At 37.4% G+C, this 22,322-nt stretch overlaps 1 protein-coding gene across 1 annotated transcript in view; it reads left to right on the plus strand.

Annotated features, from left to right (window-relative positions):
• Positions 1 to 22,322, plus strand: part of LOC145688226 (protein D2-like) — a 186,900-nt gene that overhangs the window by 162,669 nt on the left and 1,909 nt on the right. Inside the window, exon 3 of the mRNA XM_081762140.1 lies at positions 10,902 to 10,947. Coding sequence (XP_081618266.1) covers positions 10,902 to 10,947 — 46 coding nt within the window. The remainder of the gene's footprint in view (positions 1 to 10,901; positions 10,948 to 22,322) is intronic.

Consider the following 22,322-nt stretch of genomic DNA (forward strand, 5'->3'; position numbering starts at 1 on the left):
GCATCAATACAACTATAGTGTCAGCAGTTGAGCCGTGTTCAAGAAAAACTCAAAACTCTGGAGCCAGCACTTCTGAATCGCAAAGGGGTTCTCCTGTTACAGGACAACGCTAAGCCCCACGTGGGTAGGGTGACGCTGGATACCATTCTACGCCTTGGATGCTAAACACTATTACATCCGCCATACTTCCTGGACGTTGCAGCGTCCGATTATCACCTGTTCCATTCCTTGGACAATCACAGAGCACGCCAGTTCAAATCCCTAGTACGGGTGCAAAATGCACTTGATACCTTTTTCGCTTCACGCTCACCAAGTTCTACCGCGATGGAATCCTTGGCCTTCCAGAACGTTGGCAGAATGTCGTCAATGGTGATGGTGATTATTTTTGGTCTTCCAGATACGTCTTAGACGACATATCGGTGTTCGAAGGTGGTGGGCGAAAAAGCGACAGAAGTTTCTTGGTTACCCTTATATTTTATAAATGACGCGTTATTTCAGTGTCAGCCCTGAATTTATGGAAATATCCTCGTAGAAACGGAATATATATATATATATATATATATAATATTTAAAATACTGTTGAATACTAAAAGAACACCACTAAGAAGAAGAGGTAGCAACCCTAAAGCTTAAGGTACAAACTAAGAAATAATGATCAGGAAGTCCACAGGTCAACGTATGGTCCCCCAACTGTGACCAGGGAAGGTTTCTCGTATACGAGGAGTTCTGCAATGAGTGGGTGACGTGTTTAATCTGCAGCGGGTGAACAAGCTAGCCAAGGAAACTATGGAACATCGTATCCATCCAGGGAGTACAAGATAGTGCGTGCCACACGCGGTCAGGCTCTGTCCTGTTGGAATGTTGCTGCATGCAGAACCTGCAACAAAGGGACTCCAACAGGGTTCCAAAAACTCATCGATTGGTCAAAGACCATCTGTGCGCATTATACGTAAAAGAGCATGGAATTCAGTAGGACCTCACATCATAACCCATTATAGCTAATCATCTCACATCATAAATACAGACATCTCCCAGTCTGTTGCCAAATACGAATGCTACCTTTATAATGCTGCAGATAGAAGGAATGTTAGTAGCTACCATGGGCGACCTACGGCGGGGCCAAGGGAGAGTAATTTCCCCCCTCTGGATTTTCGACAGGGATTCGGTTCTTCAAAAGTATGTCAAAGTATATTACATTTGCTTACTCACCAATTACTGAATTTAATTTATTTACCGAAGTTAAGAAAGTTATGCAAAATAGCTATTTTATATAAGAATGATGCGCATCAGGGTGTGTACGAATATATTCGCAGCTTGGCTGATGTGTTGGTCTTTGCTTTCCTTGGAAAACGTCCTATGTGCGTTTCTGGTAGCTGATTTCATGGTTGACAGATTTGTGCTTCTGTCATTGTCGAGCATTGTTTCTGTGATATTGTGCAAGAGTCTATCATCTTTGTTGGAATTTGATTCGAATTATAAAGTAGAGAAGAATTGGTTTCTCAACATTTCGCACAATTACACCGCATACTGGAAACGAAGAATCAGGTCCTGTAGGTGAATGGCTCATATAGGTATGGAGTAGGATGCTGCACGTTCAGGCCACGTTGGCTCAGTAGTAAAGTGTTTGGCTCCTGTGCGAGTAGTTCTTGGTTCACTTCCAGGCTATGCGGCTTTGTGATGGACAATATCGTATTCGTGGGTTTCCTCTGGCTGTTAGTTTTTACTCATTCCAGCACTTCTTTCTTAATTTAGTAATTTTCATTAATCATCCGTCTCTTTTATCCCAAATAACATAGTCGTGGGACATTAAACTAGAAAAATCATTTCATTTCATTTATTTCATTGCAAATAATGATCTCATATATCTCTTATATGTACAGTCACGAAAGAAAGCCTTCTTCAGTTGACAAAATTTCTTTTCCTAATAATTTAACAATAAATTAACTAATTAAAGTACCGATTTTGGTAAGTTATCAAATTATAACTATTCTAAGAATAACAACAGAAAGATCCAAATTAATTCATTTTTTCACGAGTTATTGGGAGATTTGTCAACTGTCAAATACTTTCTTTTCTGCGTGTACCTTCTACTGCAAATATGTACTGATGCTTGAGTTTCCTTTTCTTTATTTTTATGTACTGCATATCGGAGAAAGAAGTCCAAGTGGAATCTGATTATTATTATTATTATTTTAATTATTTTATTATTATTTTAGTTAACCACGTTGGCAGTGTGAATTCATTCAATTAGCTTCCATTAGAGACACACAAGCAGCTTCTCGGAGATGTACTACTATCATTATTACTTCAACAAATTTTACATGCAGTGGTATTGAGAAATAACGAATGCAATTCAGTTGAAAATTCAGTAAGATTATGATGATCGTAGATAATTTACTGTAGGGATTTTGTTTGCGTTTTTTTGAAATACCTGCAAAAAGACATAATATTACACTCGCTTACATTCCTATTGTTTAACTAGTAGTAGATGGGACTTTAAAAAAGAAAATGAGTGGAAATAATACTGTAATCATGGTCCGATTATTGTAAATAGGCACTGTTGAGGTCGCATTACCCTGCCTTAGCATCTCTCAATGACCCTGACTAGGTGGTTTGGAAAAACTTTTTGCTACATCCTTCTTTCTTTCTTACTACATGTTGCATTGCGCGTCTTGTTTGCTTAGATTCGTATACAGGGAATATGATTCTACATACAGGATACAATTCAGATTCATAAAACGATAGGGTCTATATAGAATAGATGCAAGGAGTAACCTTTTTCAGTTTGTTTGGTCCAGTGTAGACGAACTAAAATTGTAGCGACATATACAAATCCGCGAAGTGTGACCACATTCTGATCATAAGGATGTCGCTAAATAAAATATGAATCCAATAGCTTAGTAACCTTCCTCGTTAGTTTAGTGGCCAGCACACGTGACATTGGTGCATGATACCCACTGAGAGAACATCGAACGTACTACAGTGGTTCAGATCCGAATTTAAATTGTAGGCCTCTTTCTATATAGCTCGCTGCTGAGACAGATTGCTGAATCTTTGTAAAAAGTAACTCGACAAATTATCATAAGACCTTTCAATGAAGTCACTGTATGAGTGAATGTATAAGATCTTTAAAGAAATTAGGGACATTTTAAAAACACGAATGTAATTCTTTTCCAATTAAAATATTCTTTTTGACATCAGCATAGCCTATTATCGATCATTTTATCAATATGATTACATGTCTATTACTTAGTGCACTAGCAGCTTAAGACCGTATTACTCAATACCTTAGCAGCTTAAGACCGTATTACTCAATACCTTAGCAGCTTAAGACCGTATTACTCAATACCTTAGCAGCTTAAGACCACATTATCCAATACGGTAGCAGCTTAAGACCGTATTACTCAATACCTTAGCAGCTTAAGACCACATTATCCAATACGTTAGCAGCTTAAGACCATATTACTCAGTGTAATATTAGGTGAGCATCCTATTGCTCAATACGATTGCAGCTTACAACCCTATTACTAAGTACGATACCAGCTAAAAATTGCATTATTCAGTACGATAGCCCTTAAACCATATTAATACGTTAGCAGCCCAAACTTTTAGTATACGGTATATATTCATATTACTTTTAGGTCTTTCAGATGTTTTCATTTTTAAATTTAAAAAAATGTGGTTATAAAAGACGCCGGAAATGTTATTGCAATTTCACGATTCACTTTTGGTGTTCCTAGAAACGATTTTTTTTTTTCGTTAGTAGACGGTGTTCAATATACACATTATATTTCTAATCTTCACGGACAACGCTACATTTCATTCATCAGCAATAGTATGCGCAATTAGGTAAGAATTTTCCTCTCTTCCTTTCTCACTGTAACACACGTATATGCACACACACACACACACACACACACACACACACACACAGAGAGAGAGAGAGAGAGAGAGAGAGAGAGAGAGAGAGAGAGAGAGAGGTGGTAAGTGCTATCTTAAACTTTTCTCTCTTCGTAAAACATTTTAATTTAGCGGTTCCATGTATGGAGAGCTTCAAAAACATAGGCATTAACTTCCGCTCCGAAAGGTCTGTATGCACCTGTTTCTCCAGTATTTCAGCCACAAATCTTGCAAGATAAAAATCTGAGATGAAATACAAACAACAGAAAAAAAATCTTAGTCTACGTGGGACACACTGTTTGTATGACATCTCAACTAAGTTACAAAAAAATTATTTCCTTCCACGTGTATCGTTAACTATTTTAGACATGCATTTTGCACATCTGCAAGTGGGAGAAGGAGGGGAAATCTTGAGAGAGATTGCTACGTTAACCTGTTTTGTATAAAGAGAAATAGGAGAAGTAATAGTCCTTTTTGGTATTACAGTGTTTTAGTTTTTCCCTTTATTTTTTCTATCCTTTTAAGTTTTAAACTATTTGTGATTCAACTAATAATTTAGTTAGGAGGTTATAGATTGAAAGAAGAGCTGAGTAGTGGTAACTGAAGTTTTCACGAGACATTTTTGAAGCATAAATGATCAGCGTCCTCTCTCTCTCTCTCATTCTGGATGCCCTGTTCGATTCTGGTGAAAGTTTGTTGGCTCGGTTTCTCATATTGCCTTGGTGCTGGAAGGAGGGAGTTCAAACTCTGAAACAACAAAATATTACGTATTTACTCTTTGGTGGTTTAGAAAGCTTACATTTTATCAACGAATTTCAAAAGTTCGTTACTGAATTCTCTGAGTGTGTTATTTGCGATTTTTTTTTTTTTTTTTTTCAATTTTGAGACTTCCATTCGATAGAGCATCGAAACCTATCTGAAAGAGGTGATGGAAATTTCATTTCATTTTTACCGTTCTCGAGAGATTAGGCCCAAAAAGTTCGAATTTCGGAGATTTAAGGAGCCATATCTTGGAAACCGTAAGTCATAGAAAGACAAAATTAAAAAAAAAAAAAAAATCACAAAATATTAAGCCCTCTATTTTGAGCACGTGTCTTCATGAAACAACATATCGTAGAACGTTTTAACATAACTCTTAAACAAAACATGTGTTAAAAATAGTACTCAAAGAAATTACAAATAGATAGATATATTACATGTTTAACGAGCATAATAAAGTACATAGAACGGTATAAAGCATGTAGAACTTAATAAGAAAAATTAATTCTTTTTAAATTCGTTCTGGCAGTACTCTTGGAGCATTCTTAACTGGTTTATTTCTTAGTTCTGCTCATCAAATTTTATTTAGAACTAGTAGAAGTGCTCGTTAGACGCCATTCTAAACGATATGCAATCTGGAACATATTAGAGCTTTTTCCGTTATCGAGCAGTGTCCCATCTCGTGAGCAACACTAAAAATATTCCACATTACTGCTTGCATTTCTCATGGCTTTCGCTTTCCAGTCTAATCAGGCAATGATTTCAAAACGAGATGAACGAGCGAGATACTTATCAAACTCGACTCGAAACTCGACCACAAAACTGACTCGGCTCGGAACTCGACTTAAGAAAAATGCCTTTGACTCGATTCAAATTCGCTTCGAGTTACGAATAGAGTTTTAGCTCGACTCGTGCCCATCCCTATGTCTGATGCATATGGAGTAGCCAAACAGTGTGTTGTAGGAGAAAACAGCAGCTGTCCTACTGTAGTAATCAAATTGTCGAAGTAAACGCAGTGATTGGGGGATAACTTTAATTTCACAACAGCAATTATAGCACCTTTTAAAGTGAATAAAATTGGTGAGACAATGCTCTTGTAGAACACATTTTCCAATTATACAGAAGGTTGCCAACACTAAGAATAGTCGACTTTCATGGCCTTCCCGAACGACGCATTTAATCACTGTTATGTCCCGATACATTATTGGTTACACTTGGGGATGGTTGGTAACAGTATCAGTTGAATATGATCCGTGGAACAATAGTTAAAAGTGACAGCTTTCTGGGAGAAGTTCATTTTTAAATGTCTCCATTCATTATAGCCACTCTGCGATAGTAAAACGGTGCAAAGAGGGTTTAATCGTCAGAAAAGCTGATGCCAGACTCATTATCCGACGATGTGCTGAACATGCCCCTATGATACGTGGTCGGCCGGAAATTGAGGAGAACGCAGGCCCATGTCGCTCCCAGTGCAGTGCGTACCATTAAGAGACCAGTAACACAAGATAATCCCCCATGCAGAGAATTTCCGCCATACGACACGATATCTCAAGAGGTACAGTTTCCAACGTCACCGGAAAGAACTCCGCGTTGGAAGCGGGCGGACACCGCCTCACAGAATGCCAGATCCAGGAGAGATTCGTAAACGCCAGTAAGCTGTATGAAACATACCTCGCAGGGGACAAATAGAAATGTATCTGGATGAGGGGCATCTCTATCTAGATGAATCCAACAAAGTTCGATCTATTTTATACCGACAAACAGAACCAAAGAAGCTATTCTGAGAATTTCTGGCCTCATACTGCAGTGCAAGGAAATTTTTCAAAGGGATTTCTAGTGGTGTCTGGTATTCCAGTCGGAAAACTCTGCCACTCATCGAAGTTCGTTTCAACGCCAAAGTCAACGCAGCTTACTTCCAGGAGATGTTCATGGACCCTCTATATGACACACATCCCTTACCTGTACAGGACGAGAGCTTTAATGTATGGATCCACATGAATAATAATAATAATAATAATAATAATAATAATAAAAAACTCATACCGTTCGCTCATCCCAGACGTTTTACGCAAGGAAGGCAGACGAAACAGAAATGCGAGGTACCCATTTTCGTCCATCACTGTGAAATCATCGTACGCTTCACGAGTGGAGTATTGTGGGTTTGATTCCTCAAACAAGCACTTCCTCGACGGCATTCCCGTATCTTGCAGGGTCTTTTGAAAGCTACCAAAGCGGTGTGGAGAGAGATTTTCCTTCCCATTCTACTCATGAGTGTGCTGCAATGAGAACTACTGAGCAATCGTTCAGCCTGTGCCTGTCACATCGAACACAATCTGTGGTGGAGAAAGATTTACTAGGCAGATAAGTGGTTCAAAGTCGACTATTTTTAGCATCGACAACTTTCTGTGATTAAATTTGCCTGCATAACTCCTTTTATTCTAACTGTTCAAAATTTTGTTTTTGAAAACATTCAGGGCTTATTTCTGATTGAAACTTTTCAATTCTCTTTCGCATCTAGACTTCACAACAAGAAAATTTATAAATTTATATGCGTACATCTTGTATAACAGATGTGTGTGAATAAAAAAAATAAGGCATATACTCACAATGTTCTACAGTTCATAATCTTCATAGTGTTACATCTATGAACTTTAATATCAAAAAATAATTACAAAAAAAGACTATTTTGTTAGTCATTGTCTTGTATAGTCACTGTAACAGCGTAGTGAGACTTAATAAACTTTTCCAGGTGTTTCGAATTCTTTTCGAGAAAATGTGTTTATGCTAAATTTAGGAGACCGTGTGTAGGAATGGGTACACAATCCTAACTAACCAGAGTCATTTAATTTAATAGCCTAAATCACGGAAGACACTCGAAATAAACGCATCGTCAAAACCAACACATCTACTCCAAAACGTTCTAGATGTTAGTCACCGTAAAGCCTTGGGCTGGTTTTAAAAAAAGTGTTATATCTATTTATGAGTGTATGAGAGAGACAGAGAGAGAGAGTTTGTGTGTGCAGAAATATGTTTACATTTAAAACTCCACTGTAAGTGGATATTTGTAAACGAAATAGTCTTGTTGTCAATGTCATTTCTCAGTCACTCATCTCATTTTAGACAGCGTGAATCAGCACAAGCTTCTCATCACAAGAATAAATTATTATATATGAACTTTTATTATACATGGTGGTGGCACAGATGTACGATCTACTCCTTCTTCAAAGTTGTGTAAATTTAGTTCTGACAGCTTGTCAAAAGGCACGAAACAACAATGACTTTACCATGACTGATAGATTTTGTGAAGAAAATTTTGCAAGAAAATGTGTAACGATGGGAAACCTGTTTAAGTGTATCATTCTATTCCCTGTTACTGAACAAAACTCAGTCTTCCAAATATTAATAACCAATACTTTTTGCAAGTATTAGAAGTAAACATAGAAAAAATAAAATTACTCCCTGACTAGATTTTATCCACCGTCTGAGACGAAGAATCACAAAATTTTCAGAGCTAGAAAATGGATAGCCAACGAGATAAACAACTTAAGCGAAGCTCTTGCCACACACACACACACACATACACTATATATATATATATATATATATATATATATATATATATATATATATATAATATGTAGTTTTGGATTCAGGATATGATCAAGGGAGAGCTAAACCATAATTTGCCGCTTTATCCAGTGTAAAGCAGGATTGAAGCCCATTTTATCCAGTGTATACTTGAGCGTCGGGGAAGCTATAGCCCCTTCAGCCCCCTTGAATTCACCATTGTATAATATCCTAGAAATACTTCAAAAGGTAAAATATTGCTGCTGAAATTGGATGTCGGTGCGATCGACTGCGGAGCAGATATCTTTAAGCTTGCAAGCCCAATAAATGAATGTAATCTCATATGAAGACAGATCCTATAAGAATCTCTTTAACCAGAGGTGAGAACTCTACCACTTTTTATTTATTTATTTATTTATTTACGACAGGATCCTCGTAAAATCTGACACTTTTCATGATTACCAGACTCGACCGGAAGATGAACATAGCCAACAGAGTCATCGAGTACAGTTAAAAACACCCATGTTATATAAGGGGACTGGAATCCCCAATGGATTTCCCCTCACGATCTTCAGAGCCTGAAGTTTCAGACCGCTAGTCTACACCATACTGGTACCCCTGAGCCACCATGTCTTCCCTCGAAAATATTTTGTCTAAATATAACGAAAGTTGCTGTGGGAATTTTAAAACAAAATTTCAAGTTGAAGGTGGATTTACTCCCTTATCTTCAATTAATTTTAACTTGAAGCCACGAAATACAAGTGTTATTTCAACATTTTGGACTACATTAACTCTTTCAAATATTTTGGCTTCTTGCAGAAATATTCTATCGGAGAATTTGATTAATTATTCTGAGTTTAATTTTTGTCTTCAAAACTGAGGCTATAGAAGATTAGATTTAGAGTAAAGTAGGATCCGAATTACTAGGCATATTTATGTCCAAGACAAGTACTCCTTCTGAAGATGGAACTACGTACAGAAGGTGATAAGAAAAATGGAAACACCTGTAGTTGGCAACACGTCAGATGTATGGGTTGGCAGTGGTGTCGTGGCGCACGCAGCGCCGGACCGCTGGTGGTGGTGTGTTAGGTCGGTCTCCATACCACGTCAGGCGCAGTGGAACAGCAGTGTTCAGTGGCTGCAGCAGACGAAGGTAGTGTAAAATCGGAGACCTCTCAGATTTTCAAAGAAGGCAAATTGTTGGTGCGCGGTTATGTGGAGTGAGTGTGACGGCAGTGGCTACTGTGTTAGGTGTGTCGCGTGGGATAGTATCGAAGGTGATGACGGCCTACACAACACACGGGAAAACCACATCGGGGAAGCGGAACAGTGGGCGAAGAAAATCATGAGTGACAGGTCACGCCGGGTATTAAAACGCATTGTCACGCAGAACCGTCGTCCCACTGCGGAGCAAGTGAAGGAGGAACTCAATCAGCACCTCCCCACCCTGTTTCGACAATCACAGTCCGCCGCGAATTACATGACATGAACTTACGGGGTCGTGTTGCACGGGCCAAACCGCTCATCAGGAACCATAACGCTTTCGCACGTCGCAAATGGTGCCGCGACCATGCAACTTGGACCGTTGAGGACTGGAAACGTGTGATATGGTCGGATGAGTCATCCTTCACCTTATTCCCAACCACGGGCCGTGTTTGTGTGGAGAACGCCCAAAGAAGATTATGATCTGCAGTGTCTCCGCCCAACTGTGAAACATGGCGGCGGCTCGGTGATGCTGTGGGCCGCCATATCATGGTTTTCATTGGGTACTGTGGTCACACTTAGCGGACGAATCTCTGCCAACGATTATGTCGCAATTTTAGGAGACCACTGGCATCCTATGGTCCGGATGTTGTTCCCGGACAATGACCCCATCTTCCAGGATGATAATGCACTCATTCACACAGCTGGCGTTGTTGCAGCGTGGTTTGAGGAACATCGGGATGAAGTTCAAGAAAATTGAACATCTGTGGTCCGTGTTGGAAATACGACTCCGGCGACGATTTCCACCTCCATCCTCTCTCACAGAACTGGCCGATGCCCTGCACGAGGAATGGTGTAAAATTCCACTTGCTACCATTCGCGACCTCTGTGCCTCCATCCCACGTCGCATTAAGGCTGTTCTGAAGGCGAAAGGTGGCCCGACACCGTATTAATCTGGTAAGTTGCAATTTCGTTCAGGTGTTTCCATTTTTCTGATCACCATCTGCACGTCTGCAGCTTGTGCGAGAAGCAGCACTTACATTCAACAAGTATGCAAGTGGAATTTATATATAATGAAATCGTAATTATTCTCTGTATACTTTATATTCTACTCCAAAATCTGAAGTACGCGTCGTCGACGCGGTGACCTGGGTTCCGTCACTGCTGGGAGCTCATGTGGTTCGGATTCCACGTTAAGCTATAGATCCATGTCTCATAGCCCCGCCGCTGAAAGGGACGCTAAACTCTAACTCATCCATCCATCCAAATTCAAAGGCTCTTCATTCTATTTCTGCCATTGTAAGTTTAGATGTACTCTTTTGAATGGAAATAACAGATCACAGTATCCTTTATTCATTGGCTAAGTAGCACCAGCTTGCTAAGTAAATAAGCTAGGACGCCCAAACAATTCATACATTTATTGTAAAATGTAATAAATTGTATATATTTAATTTCATTTTCTTTCTTTTTAGGGCTCTGACCTGAGGAATGGGAATGTTGTAGGAACTGAAGTCATTCGTAAGTTTCATCCTTTTTATATAACACTTTAGTATTAAGGGTTTCTAATCTTTGATCACGCACGACATGAAAAATGCTTAGAAGTATTCGAAGAACGATAAAATTAGCTGGGTGAAACTGAAAATCAAGTGAGGAAATATTATTTAAGATAGAAAGAGAAAATCATGTCTGAGGGAAACTGTTTAGGACATAGTTTAAGAAGTTGTATTTTGTGGAACGTAATTAAAGTAAAGACAAACCAAGGAGGGACAGAAAAATATTGTGGTTGATGGAGACAAGATGACTATGGTATTTAGAAAGCTTTCCAAGTGACTTCAAAATCCACATAGTAAGCACTACTGAAATATTTACTTTTATAATCCTTCAAAATAAATTCCGTCATACTTCATACATGTTTCGATACTTTGTAACCATTTATCAAAGGCACCACGTTACTCCAGTTGTCTACTCTGGTATTATCAGCACTGAATTTGTCTTGATCAAGCGTTTGTACTCTCTTGAAAAGCTTTCCATGGGTGACCAACTTTACGAGAGTAGACAACTAGAAGTCACATGAAATCTTAGTGTTACGTCCAACGCTTATGCCGGTTAAGCTAAAGAAGACGGTGATGATGAGAGATGAGTGAAATGGTGGAATTAAGAAAGTGGAAGGAAACGGGAGAACCCCGAGAAAAACCACGAGCACGGTGTTTGTCCACCACAAAGTCCACACTGCGCGAGCTGGGATCGAACCAGGGACCCCAAGCACAGGAGATGAACACTCTACCACTGAGCCACCTTGCTCCCCTAGAAGTTACATGAGAAATGATATAGACTATAGGGTGGATGTTCAAGAACTGGACTTTTTCGTTATTCAGTTTGTGTAGAATTAAATACGAAATCCTATGCTAATTAATCGAGGTATTTAATGGAATCTAGATTATGTATTACTAAGTAGATTAATTTAGATGATTTATAAAATCTTAAGAGTATTAATCTAGGTAACTTACGGAATCCCAAGTGGATTAATCTAGGTTGCTCGATGTATGTAATTCTAAAAGAATCTCTAGATTGTGAAATTCTAAGTGAATTAATGTAGGTGATTTACGGAATCATATGTAGAATAATAATCTAGGTGAATTAAAACATCTTAAGTGGAATAATCTAGGTGATTTATTGAATTCTATACAGAATAATCTAAATAATTTAAGAAATATTCCGTGGAATAATCTGGGGGATTTACGCAATCGTATATGGAATAATCCAGATCATTCAAGGAATCTTACGTGGAATAATCTAGATGACTTCAGAAATCCTAAGTGGAATATTGTAGGTTATTTATGGAATAATCTAGGTAAGTTATGGGAGCCTGAATGGATTTATTTGGAAAGTTCGTATAAAAAGTTGATACGTAAGTTGACACATTCATTTATGTTTGTGATCCAATTACAGTATGCCTCTCTAATATAACAATGAATTAGTTTTCCAAGTAATTTATCCCAAAAATAGAATTATTTTATCTATATTATTATTATTATTATTATTATTATTATTATTATTATTAATAATAATAATAATAATAATAATAATAATAATAATATTACTCTGCATTTGGGAAATAAATAGTTTTATGTGGAAGGATGTAACGGAAGATTGAATTCAGAATAGATTTTTCGAAGAATTAAGACTTTCCTTAATTTCAGAGTTGACAAATAAACATTGTTAGATAATAATTCAGCGAGAAAATACAGAAAGAAATAATCAGTAAGAAATGCCTATACAAGAACAGAAATGGCAGTGAAGTGACACATTTTTAATCTCTGAAATTAGACGTCCTAATTCTTCGAAAAGTCTGTTCTGAACTCAATCTTCTGTTACATCCTTCCACATAAATATTTATTTCCCAAATGCAGAATAATAATAATTAGATAAAATAATTCAATTTTTGGGATAAATTACTTGGAAAACTGATGTATTATTATATTAGTCATATTCTAATTGGATCACGAACATAAATGCATGTGTCAACTCACGTATTCGAACTTTCCAGATAAATCCATTCAGGCCCCCATAAATTATCTAGATTATTCCACGTAAGATTCCTTGAATGACTGGATTATTCTACATAAGATTCGTAAATCAACTAGATAAATCCATATTATTTCATAAACCATCTACATCAATCCATATAGAATTCCATAAATAACTTAGACTCCGCAAATTGCCTAGATTATTCCACGGAAGATTTCATAAATTACCTAATTTATTCTGTATAGAATTTCATAAATCACCCAGATTATTCCACTTAAGATGTTTTAATTCACCTAGATTATTATTCTATGTAGGATTTCGTAAATAACTTATATTAATCCACTTAGAATTTCACAAATAATCTAGATTAATTCTTTTAGAATTTCATAAATCATCTAGATTATTCACTTAGGATTCCATAAGTTACCTAGATTAATGCACTTCCATAAATCGCGTAATCCACTTAGAATTCCATAAATCGCGTAAATTAATCCACTTAGGATTTTATAAATCACCTAAATTAATCTACGTAGGATTCCATAAATAACCTAGATTCTATTAATGACCTAGATTAATTACCATAGGTAACTTAATAAATGAATTCTATTAACATAAATACCAAACTTCTGTTTCCATATTGTCATACTTTGCAGCAGTATTTCTCAAAGTATGTGCCTAAGATTCACAATATTTTCTACCCACTATTAACTAAACTCTAACACACAGAAGTATACACTATTGAAATTGGAAGATAAGTATACACCATTGAAACGAACCACTTTAGACTTAACAGTTAACATTTGTTTCTGTATACACATTTAATTAGAATAGAAATAAACATTGAACTCTTGTCGAATTGCCACTTCGTAATATACGTAAGTTACTTTCTTATTATGAGTGGGTGAGCATCTTTAAAAGTTTACGTAGTCCATAAACAAAATGTTGTTTTACCATTGTGACCGAGTAGGATGACTTAATAGAACACATACGACGCACTAAGTTATAAAGAAAGAGAGACTTTCTGACAGTTTGTATATGCTTGTTGAGAAAATGTAAAGGATAGTCTGCGATCTTATGCGTAAGAGATAGAAGAAGAGGTGGTTTGTTTAATAGGAAATGTGGGTGTTTCCCACAACCAGTGCGTTTACTTAAAAATCTCGATTGCAAGAGTGCAAAGAGTGATTACTTGGGGATAATAAAGGTAGAAGAAGATTGTAAACCTGGAGCAAGCGCGGGTGTCCAGTTACTTTCAGCGGAAGGTCGTTTGCTTTTGTTGCGGTTAAATAGGTCATACTTGAGATGGAGAAAGTTATTCTCCGGAGAGCGAACCAGGGACATCTTTATTGTGTTGTCAGTGTGGGTGATCGGCAAATTCTATCTGAACACTCTGATTCCGTTACAACGACCGCGGTAGTGACGTCATAGAATGTTTGTCGAGAAACACTAGATGAGAGGAAGTTAAGACGATAAGAAATATTGGAGTACTTGCAAGGAATTGACTTATATTCCGGAAAATGTTCTCATTACTTTTCTTTGAGATATCGTCTCAAGTTAAAATGCTAAAATGAGTATTTTTCAAATGGAATTCATGACATAACAGGAGTTAATATTCAAATATCTGTTGCTTCAAGCTTTTTTGAAAGTAACAGGGAGACAATATACAGGTTCCCAGTTTGTATTAATGATGCTTTTAAGTTGCATGTATAAAAAAAACATACTGTGAAACAAAATAATAAGCGATTTTGAGATATTGGTTGGTTAATTGAAATGTAATGTTACATCGTTCTTATATATGTGTGAAAAAGTACTAAACCTTTGATCCCATACTTATTAAACTAGCGTGCTAGCTCGACTACTCCGGAGCAATTTTGATACATTGCTTTTTACAATATTATTATTTTCAGTTAGTATTGTCTAGATATATCTTCATTTCTAACGAAGTACTCAGAGCTTTGTAAACGCTAAACGACCAACTGTCACTGTTTCGTTTGTATGCTGTTCTTAATATCGATAAGCAATACATAATCAGTATCTAATTTCTTAGTTTATGATTTTGGTTGAGTCTTATTCAGCAGTTGTGCAGGCTTTAAGGGCAAGATGCATAGTTTAAAGTGTATCTTTTAGTCTTTGTTCAGCTATTATTCTTTTAGAAATTAAACTCAAGAACTTACGCACAGGAACCACCTCGCGTACTAACCATCCTCTAAAGCTAAGAAAGGCGGTTAATAACTAATACTTGAAAAATACATGGTTTTTATACATTATTTCTTTCGTAGTTGTATAAAAGTCTAAGGTACTCTGTGATGTCTAGGAGGAGGCCATTCTAGAAGATTTGAAATATTTGCCTGTATTCATCTTTAATTTCTTAAAATGTGAATAAAGGAGAATATTAAATCGTGCTTAGAAACGTAATGGGGCGTATACAATGTATACTCACTTGATATCTTTTATAGTCTAACGTATACGCATCTTAAATTTATGAAAGAACGAACGTGTACGCTATGTTATTGAAAACTGTTGAGTGTATATCTACCAAAAATTTCAGAATTACGTAAGTGATCGTACTGTCTTTTAGGGCTTATCCGATCTTCACCAAGTAAAACAAGTAAATAGACCGTCACCTACTTAATATAGACACGAGGTGCTATCCAGAATTTTCGGGACTGGTGCTGCCGAAGTAGTAGTAGTAGTAGTAGAAGTAGTAGTAGAGCTTTGCACCGATAGCTGGCAAGACTAGCATATATGATGAGTGAGAGTGCACAGTTTCATGCAGTAGGGTTGATGTGTTGAATTTCCATATTGCTTTTCATGATACTCTGTGTGTGGCGATTTTACGATAGATCCGAGAATATAACAGCGCGTGTGTATCAAATTCTGTGCGAATCTCGGGAAAAGTGCTACGGAAACCTTTGCAGTGATTCAACAAGTGTTTGGGGAACACAGCATGAGCCGTATGCGTATGTTTGAGTGGTATGCTCGGTTCAGGGCCAGCCGTACAGACATCGAAGACGATGCCCTCGCTGGAAGGCTCGTTAGCCGCACAACGCCAGACATTGTTCCTCAAGTGTGTCGAACCGACGGCCTTTCATCTTGCTTTTCAGCTCTCGTCGTTGGTGATAGCCCGTGACAAGAAGGTTGGATCATCAGATGCGGTCTGACGAAGCTCCGTGCAAACTGCCACATGCTGTGCTTTCTGATCAGCAGTCAAGATCCTTGGCACAAATTTTGCGGCGACACGATGCATGCTCAATTCAACAGTCAGAATTCGTTGGCATGTCCCGTAACCAATTCCCACTCCATCAGCAAGGTCGTGAATGGTTGGACGTCGATCCTCACGAACCAACTGATGAAGTTTGGCAACAATGTTTGGCGTTGTGTGGCTAACGGGCCTTCCAGCGTGGGCATCGTCTTTGATGTCTGTACGGTGGGCATCGTCTTCGATGTCTGTACGGCCGGTCCTGAAACGAGCATGCCACTCAAACACACGCGTACAGCTCATGCTGTGTTCCCCAAACACTTGTTGAATCATTGCAAAGGTCTCTGTAGAACTTTTCCCGAGATACGCACAGAATTTGATACACACGCACTGTTCTATTCTCGGATCCATCGCAAAATCGCCACACACCACACACAATCATGAAAATCACTGTGGAAACTCAATACATCAACCAAGCTGCATGAAAGACCACTCTCACGCATCAGATATGCTAGTCTTGCCAGCTATCGGCGCAAAGCTCTACTACTATTACTTTCCAGATGGCAGCACCAGTCCCGAAAATTCTGGATATCAATCTCGTACGAAGTATTATACGATAGACTTATTTAGTTTCGAAGTTATTTTGGTTCAAATTTAGATTAGTGTCAAATCCTGGGTCGAACTTTCTTGTGATTTTGGCTTCAGACTTTAAATTGATAACCACTCATATGAAGGTAACGAAGAAAGTTCTGTCGCTTTTCATCCACCAAACCAGTCATATATAAAGGTAACAGAGAAAGTTCTGTCGCTTTTTCACCCACCACCTTCGAACATCGATATGCCATCTAAGACGTATCTAGAAAATCAAAAATAGCCCCCATCAGCATCGACAACCTTCAGCCAACGTTCTGGAAGGCCATGGATTTAATCGCGGTAGAACTTGATGGGCCGTTAAGCGAAGAAGGTATCAAGTGCATTTTGGATCTCTACGAGGAATTTGAACTGGCATCCTCTAAGGTGATTGTCCATGGAATGGAACAGGCGATAATCGGGCAGTGCGATGTCCGGGGAGTATGGCAGAGGCAATAGTGTTTCCGATCCAAGGCGAAGAATGGTTTCCCGGTTTATCCTAGCCATGTGGGGCTTAGCGTTGTCCTGTAACAGGAGAACCCCTTGCGATTCAGAAGTGCTGGCTCCAGAGTTTTGAGTTTTTCTCGAACACGACTCAACTGCTGACAGTACACAGTTGCATAATTGTATGCTCTGACCAGCTGGTAGCAGTTCCCGATACACGATGCCGCGAGCAATCCACCACATACACAGGAGGACATTCTTCTGGTACAGTACTGGTTTCGGTTGTTTTGGAACCGGTTCATGGGATGCTAACCAATGATGATGGTCCCATGGGGCTTCATACAGGACCCATTTCTCATTACATGTCAACATCCTGTCCAGAAATGGCCCCTTTCTCAGACGAGATAGCAAAGAAACATAGGTGTCTGCTCGCGTCGCCTTCTGGCTCGGAGTCAAATCATGTGGGACCCATGTACCCAACCTGTAGTGCTTCTCAAGTTGATGAAAGTGCTGTCAAATGGTTTTTCCACTCACACTGAATTGTAGTCCCAGTTCCTCACATGTCTGGCCAGTGTTCGCCTCAATTGTTGCCTGAAGATCTTCAATTTGTACATGTGTTGGTCTTCCAGCATGTGGTGCGTCTTCGAGTGTTTCGTCACCGTCCTTAAACTTTTTAAACCACCGGTGCACTGTCTGCGTAGTTACACCCTCACCAAAAGCCTGACGTATCTTCCGCCCCACTGCAGCGGCGTTTGACCCCAGTTTGAACTCGTACAACATACACGTTATTACGACGCTCTGTGGAGGTTCCATGTTCACTCTGTCCTTCTGCAAGTTCACGGTGTAACTGAACTGCTACAACCAGGTAGTATGTTGGATATACCCGCACCAACAGCTGACCTTTGCCTTATCTCCATTCGCATTCAACTCACGGTGTGAGGGCTAATTAAACACAGACCTCTACCAAAAGCGACAGAACTTTCTTGATTACTTTTATATGTAAATACAAGACAAAATATAATTAGCTTAAGATTTTTTTACGAACATCGTGTGGTAGTCTTGTTATGATTTTGCAAGCCGAAACGAGAGAGAAGTAATTTTCCTATACATGGTGATGTTTCTTTCAGAACCTAAATTAAAAACTTTATTCATTTGAGTGTACTAAACCTAACATACATACATACATCTCTGGCACGTGGGGTCCCTAGGTCGATCCCAGCTCCAGATAAATGGGCTTTGTACTGGATATACACCGTGTGTTTGGGTTTTGTCGGGGTTCTCCTTCTACTTCTGTCTTTCCATCATTATCACCCATCTCATCATCACTGTCTCCCTTAGCCTCAGTGCATAACATGGAACTTTAACTCAGTAATAATAATAATAATAATAAAACATCACTTACTTATAACGATATATCTTGGTTCTTAAACATTAATATTGAGCCATAAACACACAAATTACCTTTTTGCACACTTTGTTTAATTATAATGGAGAAGCGTATACAATTCACTTTCTATACAAGTTTCTAAAATGTCTGCTTTACCTATTCAATAATTCTATTTAATCTCTGTTGTCATGACGACGACATCAAAATTAGATTATATAAAAACATTTGAATATTTTTATATATTAACATTATAAATATATGATTTCTGTCTTTCTCTTCTTCTATTAGCAGAATCTGCCTAGTATATATTTCAAATACATTATGACCTAACATATAATAATTGTTACAAGTAAAATATACAACATACTGTTGTATATTATGGCGCTCGACGGACTTTTATTTATTTAATAAAAGGAAAACGAACTCTGGACCGACATACTTTTTAAGTGCCCCTCGTATATACAATATATATATTTCATATCATGATTTACATATATTTCCTTATTTTTACACAAAAATATCATTAATTATATTTCTTCATTATTAACTCCATAATTGTCGATTATAAGGTACGTTAAAAAGAAAGAATACGGTCAACGCCTTAATTCAAGTCCATTATGGGCCCTAAAGAGGTTAATTATTAGCAAATTTAAACCATTAGCTTTGGGCATAATAAATAAAGATGTTAATATACATGTATTCTAGGCAAATTGTAATTAGAGAAATTGAAATGCACAAAATTTCATTATTTTAAACAAAAAGTAATTATAATATGAATGTATGAAAGAAAATATAAATTAAGATTGGATCCATAATAACATTTAAAGTCAAAGTTCTTTAGAAAACGTATAAATGTGATTTTCATTACTCGTAATTCTTCCATGAAATACGTGACGTCAATTTTACATAACTGTCATTACTTTCATACGTTTATATTGAAAATATCTACTTTTATTCTTTAATATTTATATTATTTGCGTAAAATTCAAATAGAACAATAACACAAAAGCAAGAATTGCTTAAATACGAATTTCTTAGAGAAAACAAAGTATTAACTTCAATATTTATTCTCGCATTACAAAAATGTTTCCAAATATACTCTATAACATGAAACACGAATAATGCGATTAATATTGCGTTTTGCAATCATAGGAAAACACACGAATAGTATGAAATACAAATATTAAAGAAAACACATAACATTAAAACATATATTGACATAAATTGAGTAATTACTATTTTAGGTATAAACTCAAAGATTAAATAACATAAAGTAAAATACCTTAAACCAAGTTACATATCCGTAAAATACTTCGTTTTGCTCTTTTGAAGACTAAGTTCCCTCTGTTAAGTGTTCTTTACATTAACTTTCGTTATAACTTCAGGGGGAACTAGAAGTATTTAACGACAATCTAGTTTAAATTACGTTGACTCATAGCTTCAGTTAAATTACATTGTATTCCACAATCTTGTACTTTCTTGGCGATTATGCACTGTTGCAGCATTCGGATTTCTGTTAGTGTAGTTACTGCCATCTGTAAATCGATTTTGTGTAAACAGGCGATGATTATTGTTCCTATTGAAATTCCGGTTACTATTCCTAAAATTTCCTGTTTCCATTTGTGCGATTAGGTTGCGTCTGATTACCGGTAACATTGTGACCATTTATTCTACTATTAAAACAATACGAGTTAGAAGTACTTTCAGGCTGTATATTTAAGTTGCGAACAGGAGCATATTGTATATGGTTACGACCAGAATTACCTTGACCTCTATCCTGCCCTCTATTACCATTTTGCACTGCAGATTGACTCTCATAATTTTGAACAAGCATAATCAAATGGTTAAAATTGATACATTGCGCAGACATTAATAATTGTTGTAATCTGAAAGGTAATAGAATTTGAATAGAAGCAATGATTCGGGATTCAGGATGATTCGGATTTAATGATCTTAACTCATTATATGTAGAGACCACAAATTCAGTAACGCTTTTATGGATCTTGGGATTGAATGGTTTCGTTCTCAATAAGGCATCCTTATTCGCTATCATAAAATCATTTTCATGGTTAGATAGTAAGGCGTTCTTAAAGTCAGAATAGATACGAAGACTACTTCTAATGGCCTTAAACCAGGTTAAGCAGGGTGGCAATAATATGTGTGGTAATAATTTCAAAAATTGAGACTCATCTACGCCCATTAATTCACTCATCCTCAAATTTTTCAAGGAACCCCCTCGCAGGTATGTCTTCCGGTACACCACTAAATTTAGTAAGTGATTTTACTTCACTGAACCGTAACGGTTTACCTGTATTGGCCCTCAAACACCTGTAGTGGTTACGTTTCTGCCGGGATGATTGCCTCATTCTTTTTTCTCCTTCGGTACTATCTTCATTACAACTCGAAGATTCATTACCTTCAAAAGTTGCTCTGAGATGACGCGTCGATTCCCAACCGATAGAGGAAGGATGTACAGCATTCATGTGCCCACCATTTCGCATTACACTTTCGTGTATACACCTTTCTTTAATAGAGTTCACTTCATCATGCAGCTGCTTAATTTGGTTGGCATGTTCATTTACCGCTGTTTCTATAATGTCTACAGAGTATTGAACCTCGGTGAATCTCTGTACTATCTTTTCCATTTCTTCATCATAGTGTTCGAACTTAACTGCAATTTGCTGATTCATTTGACTTAATTACTGTTGTACTTGGTCCCATTTGCTATCGTTACGTTGCTGCAATTGCTCTAGCTTTTCGTCAACATGTTGGGCTTGCTCCCTAATTTGTTGATTCATCTTTTGGTCTAACTTTTCAAACTGTTCATCACTTCGTCGAGCTTGGTCCTTAATTTGTTGGGATATTTCATCGCTTTGTTGAACTTGATCCCTAATTTGTTGGGATATTTCCCTTAAGACGTCCATCATATTTTCAGAAGAATTCATCAGTATGAATAGTTTGATTATCGATCACTTCTCTATCCGTGGCACTCATAACATTTCTATTTATTACCTTGCCACTTCTCAAAATAGTAAAATTGATGTTAGGTTCAATGTTGGTCGAAGCGTATACAGTTCACTTGCTATACAAGTTTCTAAGATGTCTGCTTTACCTATATTTCTATTTAATCTCTGTTGTCATGACGACGACATCAAAATTAGATTACATAAAAACATTTGAATATTTTTTATATATTAACATTATAAATATATTATTTCTTTGTCTTTCTCTTCTTCTATTAGCAGAATCTGCCTAGTATATATTTAAAATACATTATGACCCAACATATAATACGTAATTGTTACAAGTAAAATATACAACATGCTGTTGTATACTTAAGATTCAAAGTTTTAAGTTGCGCAACTAAGCACAGCCGACTAGGAAATGGAATAGATCTAATAAATATTATGGAGATCCCTACAGCCGACTTGCAAGTTGGAAACTTTAGTGTCCTATGTCTTGAAGCATAAGATACCGGTTTCGCGGACAATGCAGAATTAAATGCGGTCTCCGCAGTCTCGCAATGGTATCGAAGGATATCTGATGTGATTTAAGCAGATCATGCCACGGTACACTTCATTATTTTATTTTATTTTCTAGCATGAGCTATCATTGAAGTTTGTCTTTGCCCACTGTAAACTTCCAGTGGCAACACAGGTAAAAATTAGGGTGAGAAGTTAGGACTTCTGGGAGGCCACTCAACCGGTC

The sequence above is a fragment of the Thermobia domestica genome, chromosome 1, assembly GCF_964235325.1.
Source record: "Thermobia domestica chromosome 1, izTheDome1.hap1.1, whole genome shotgun sequence".
In the NCBI taxonomy this organism is placed as follows: Eukaryota; Metazoa; Arthropoda; class Insecta; order Zygentoma; family Lepismatidae; genus Thermobia; species Thermobia domestica.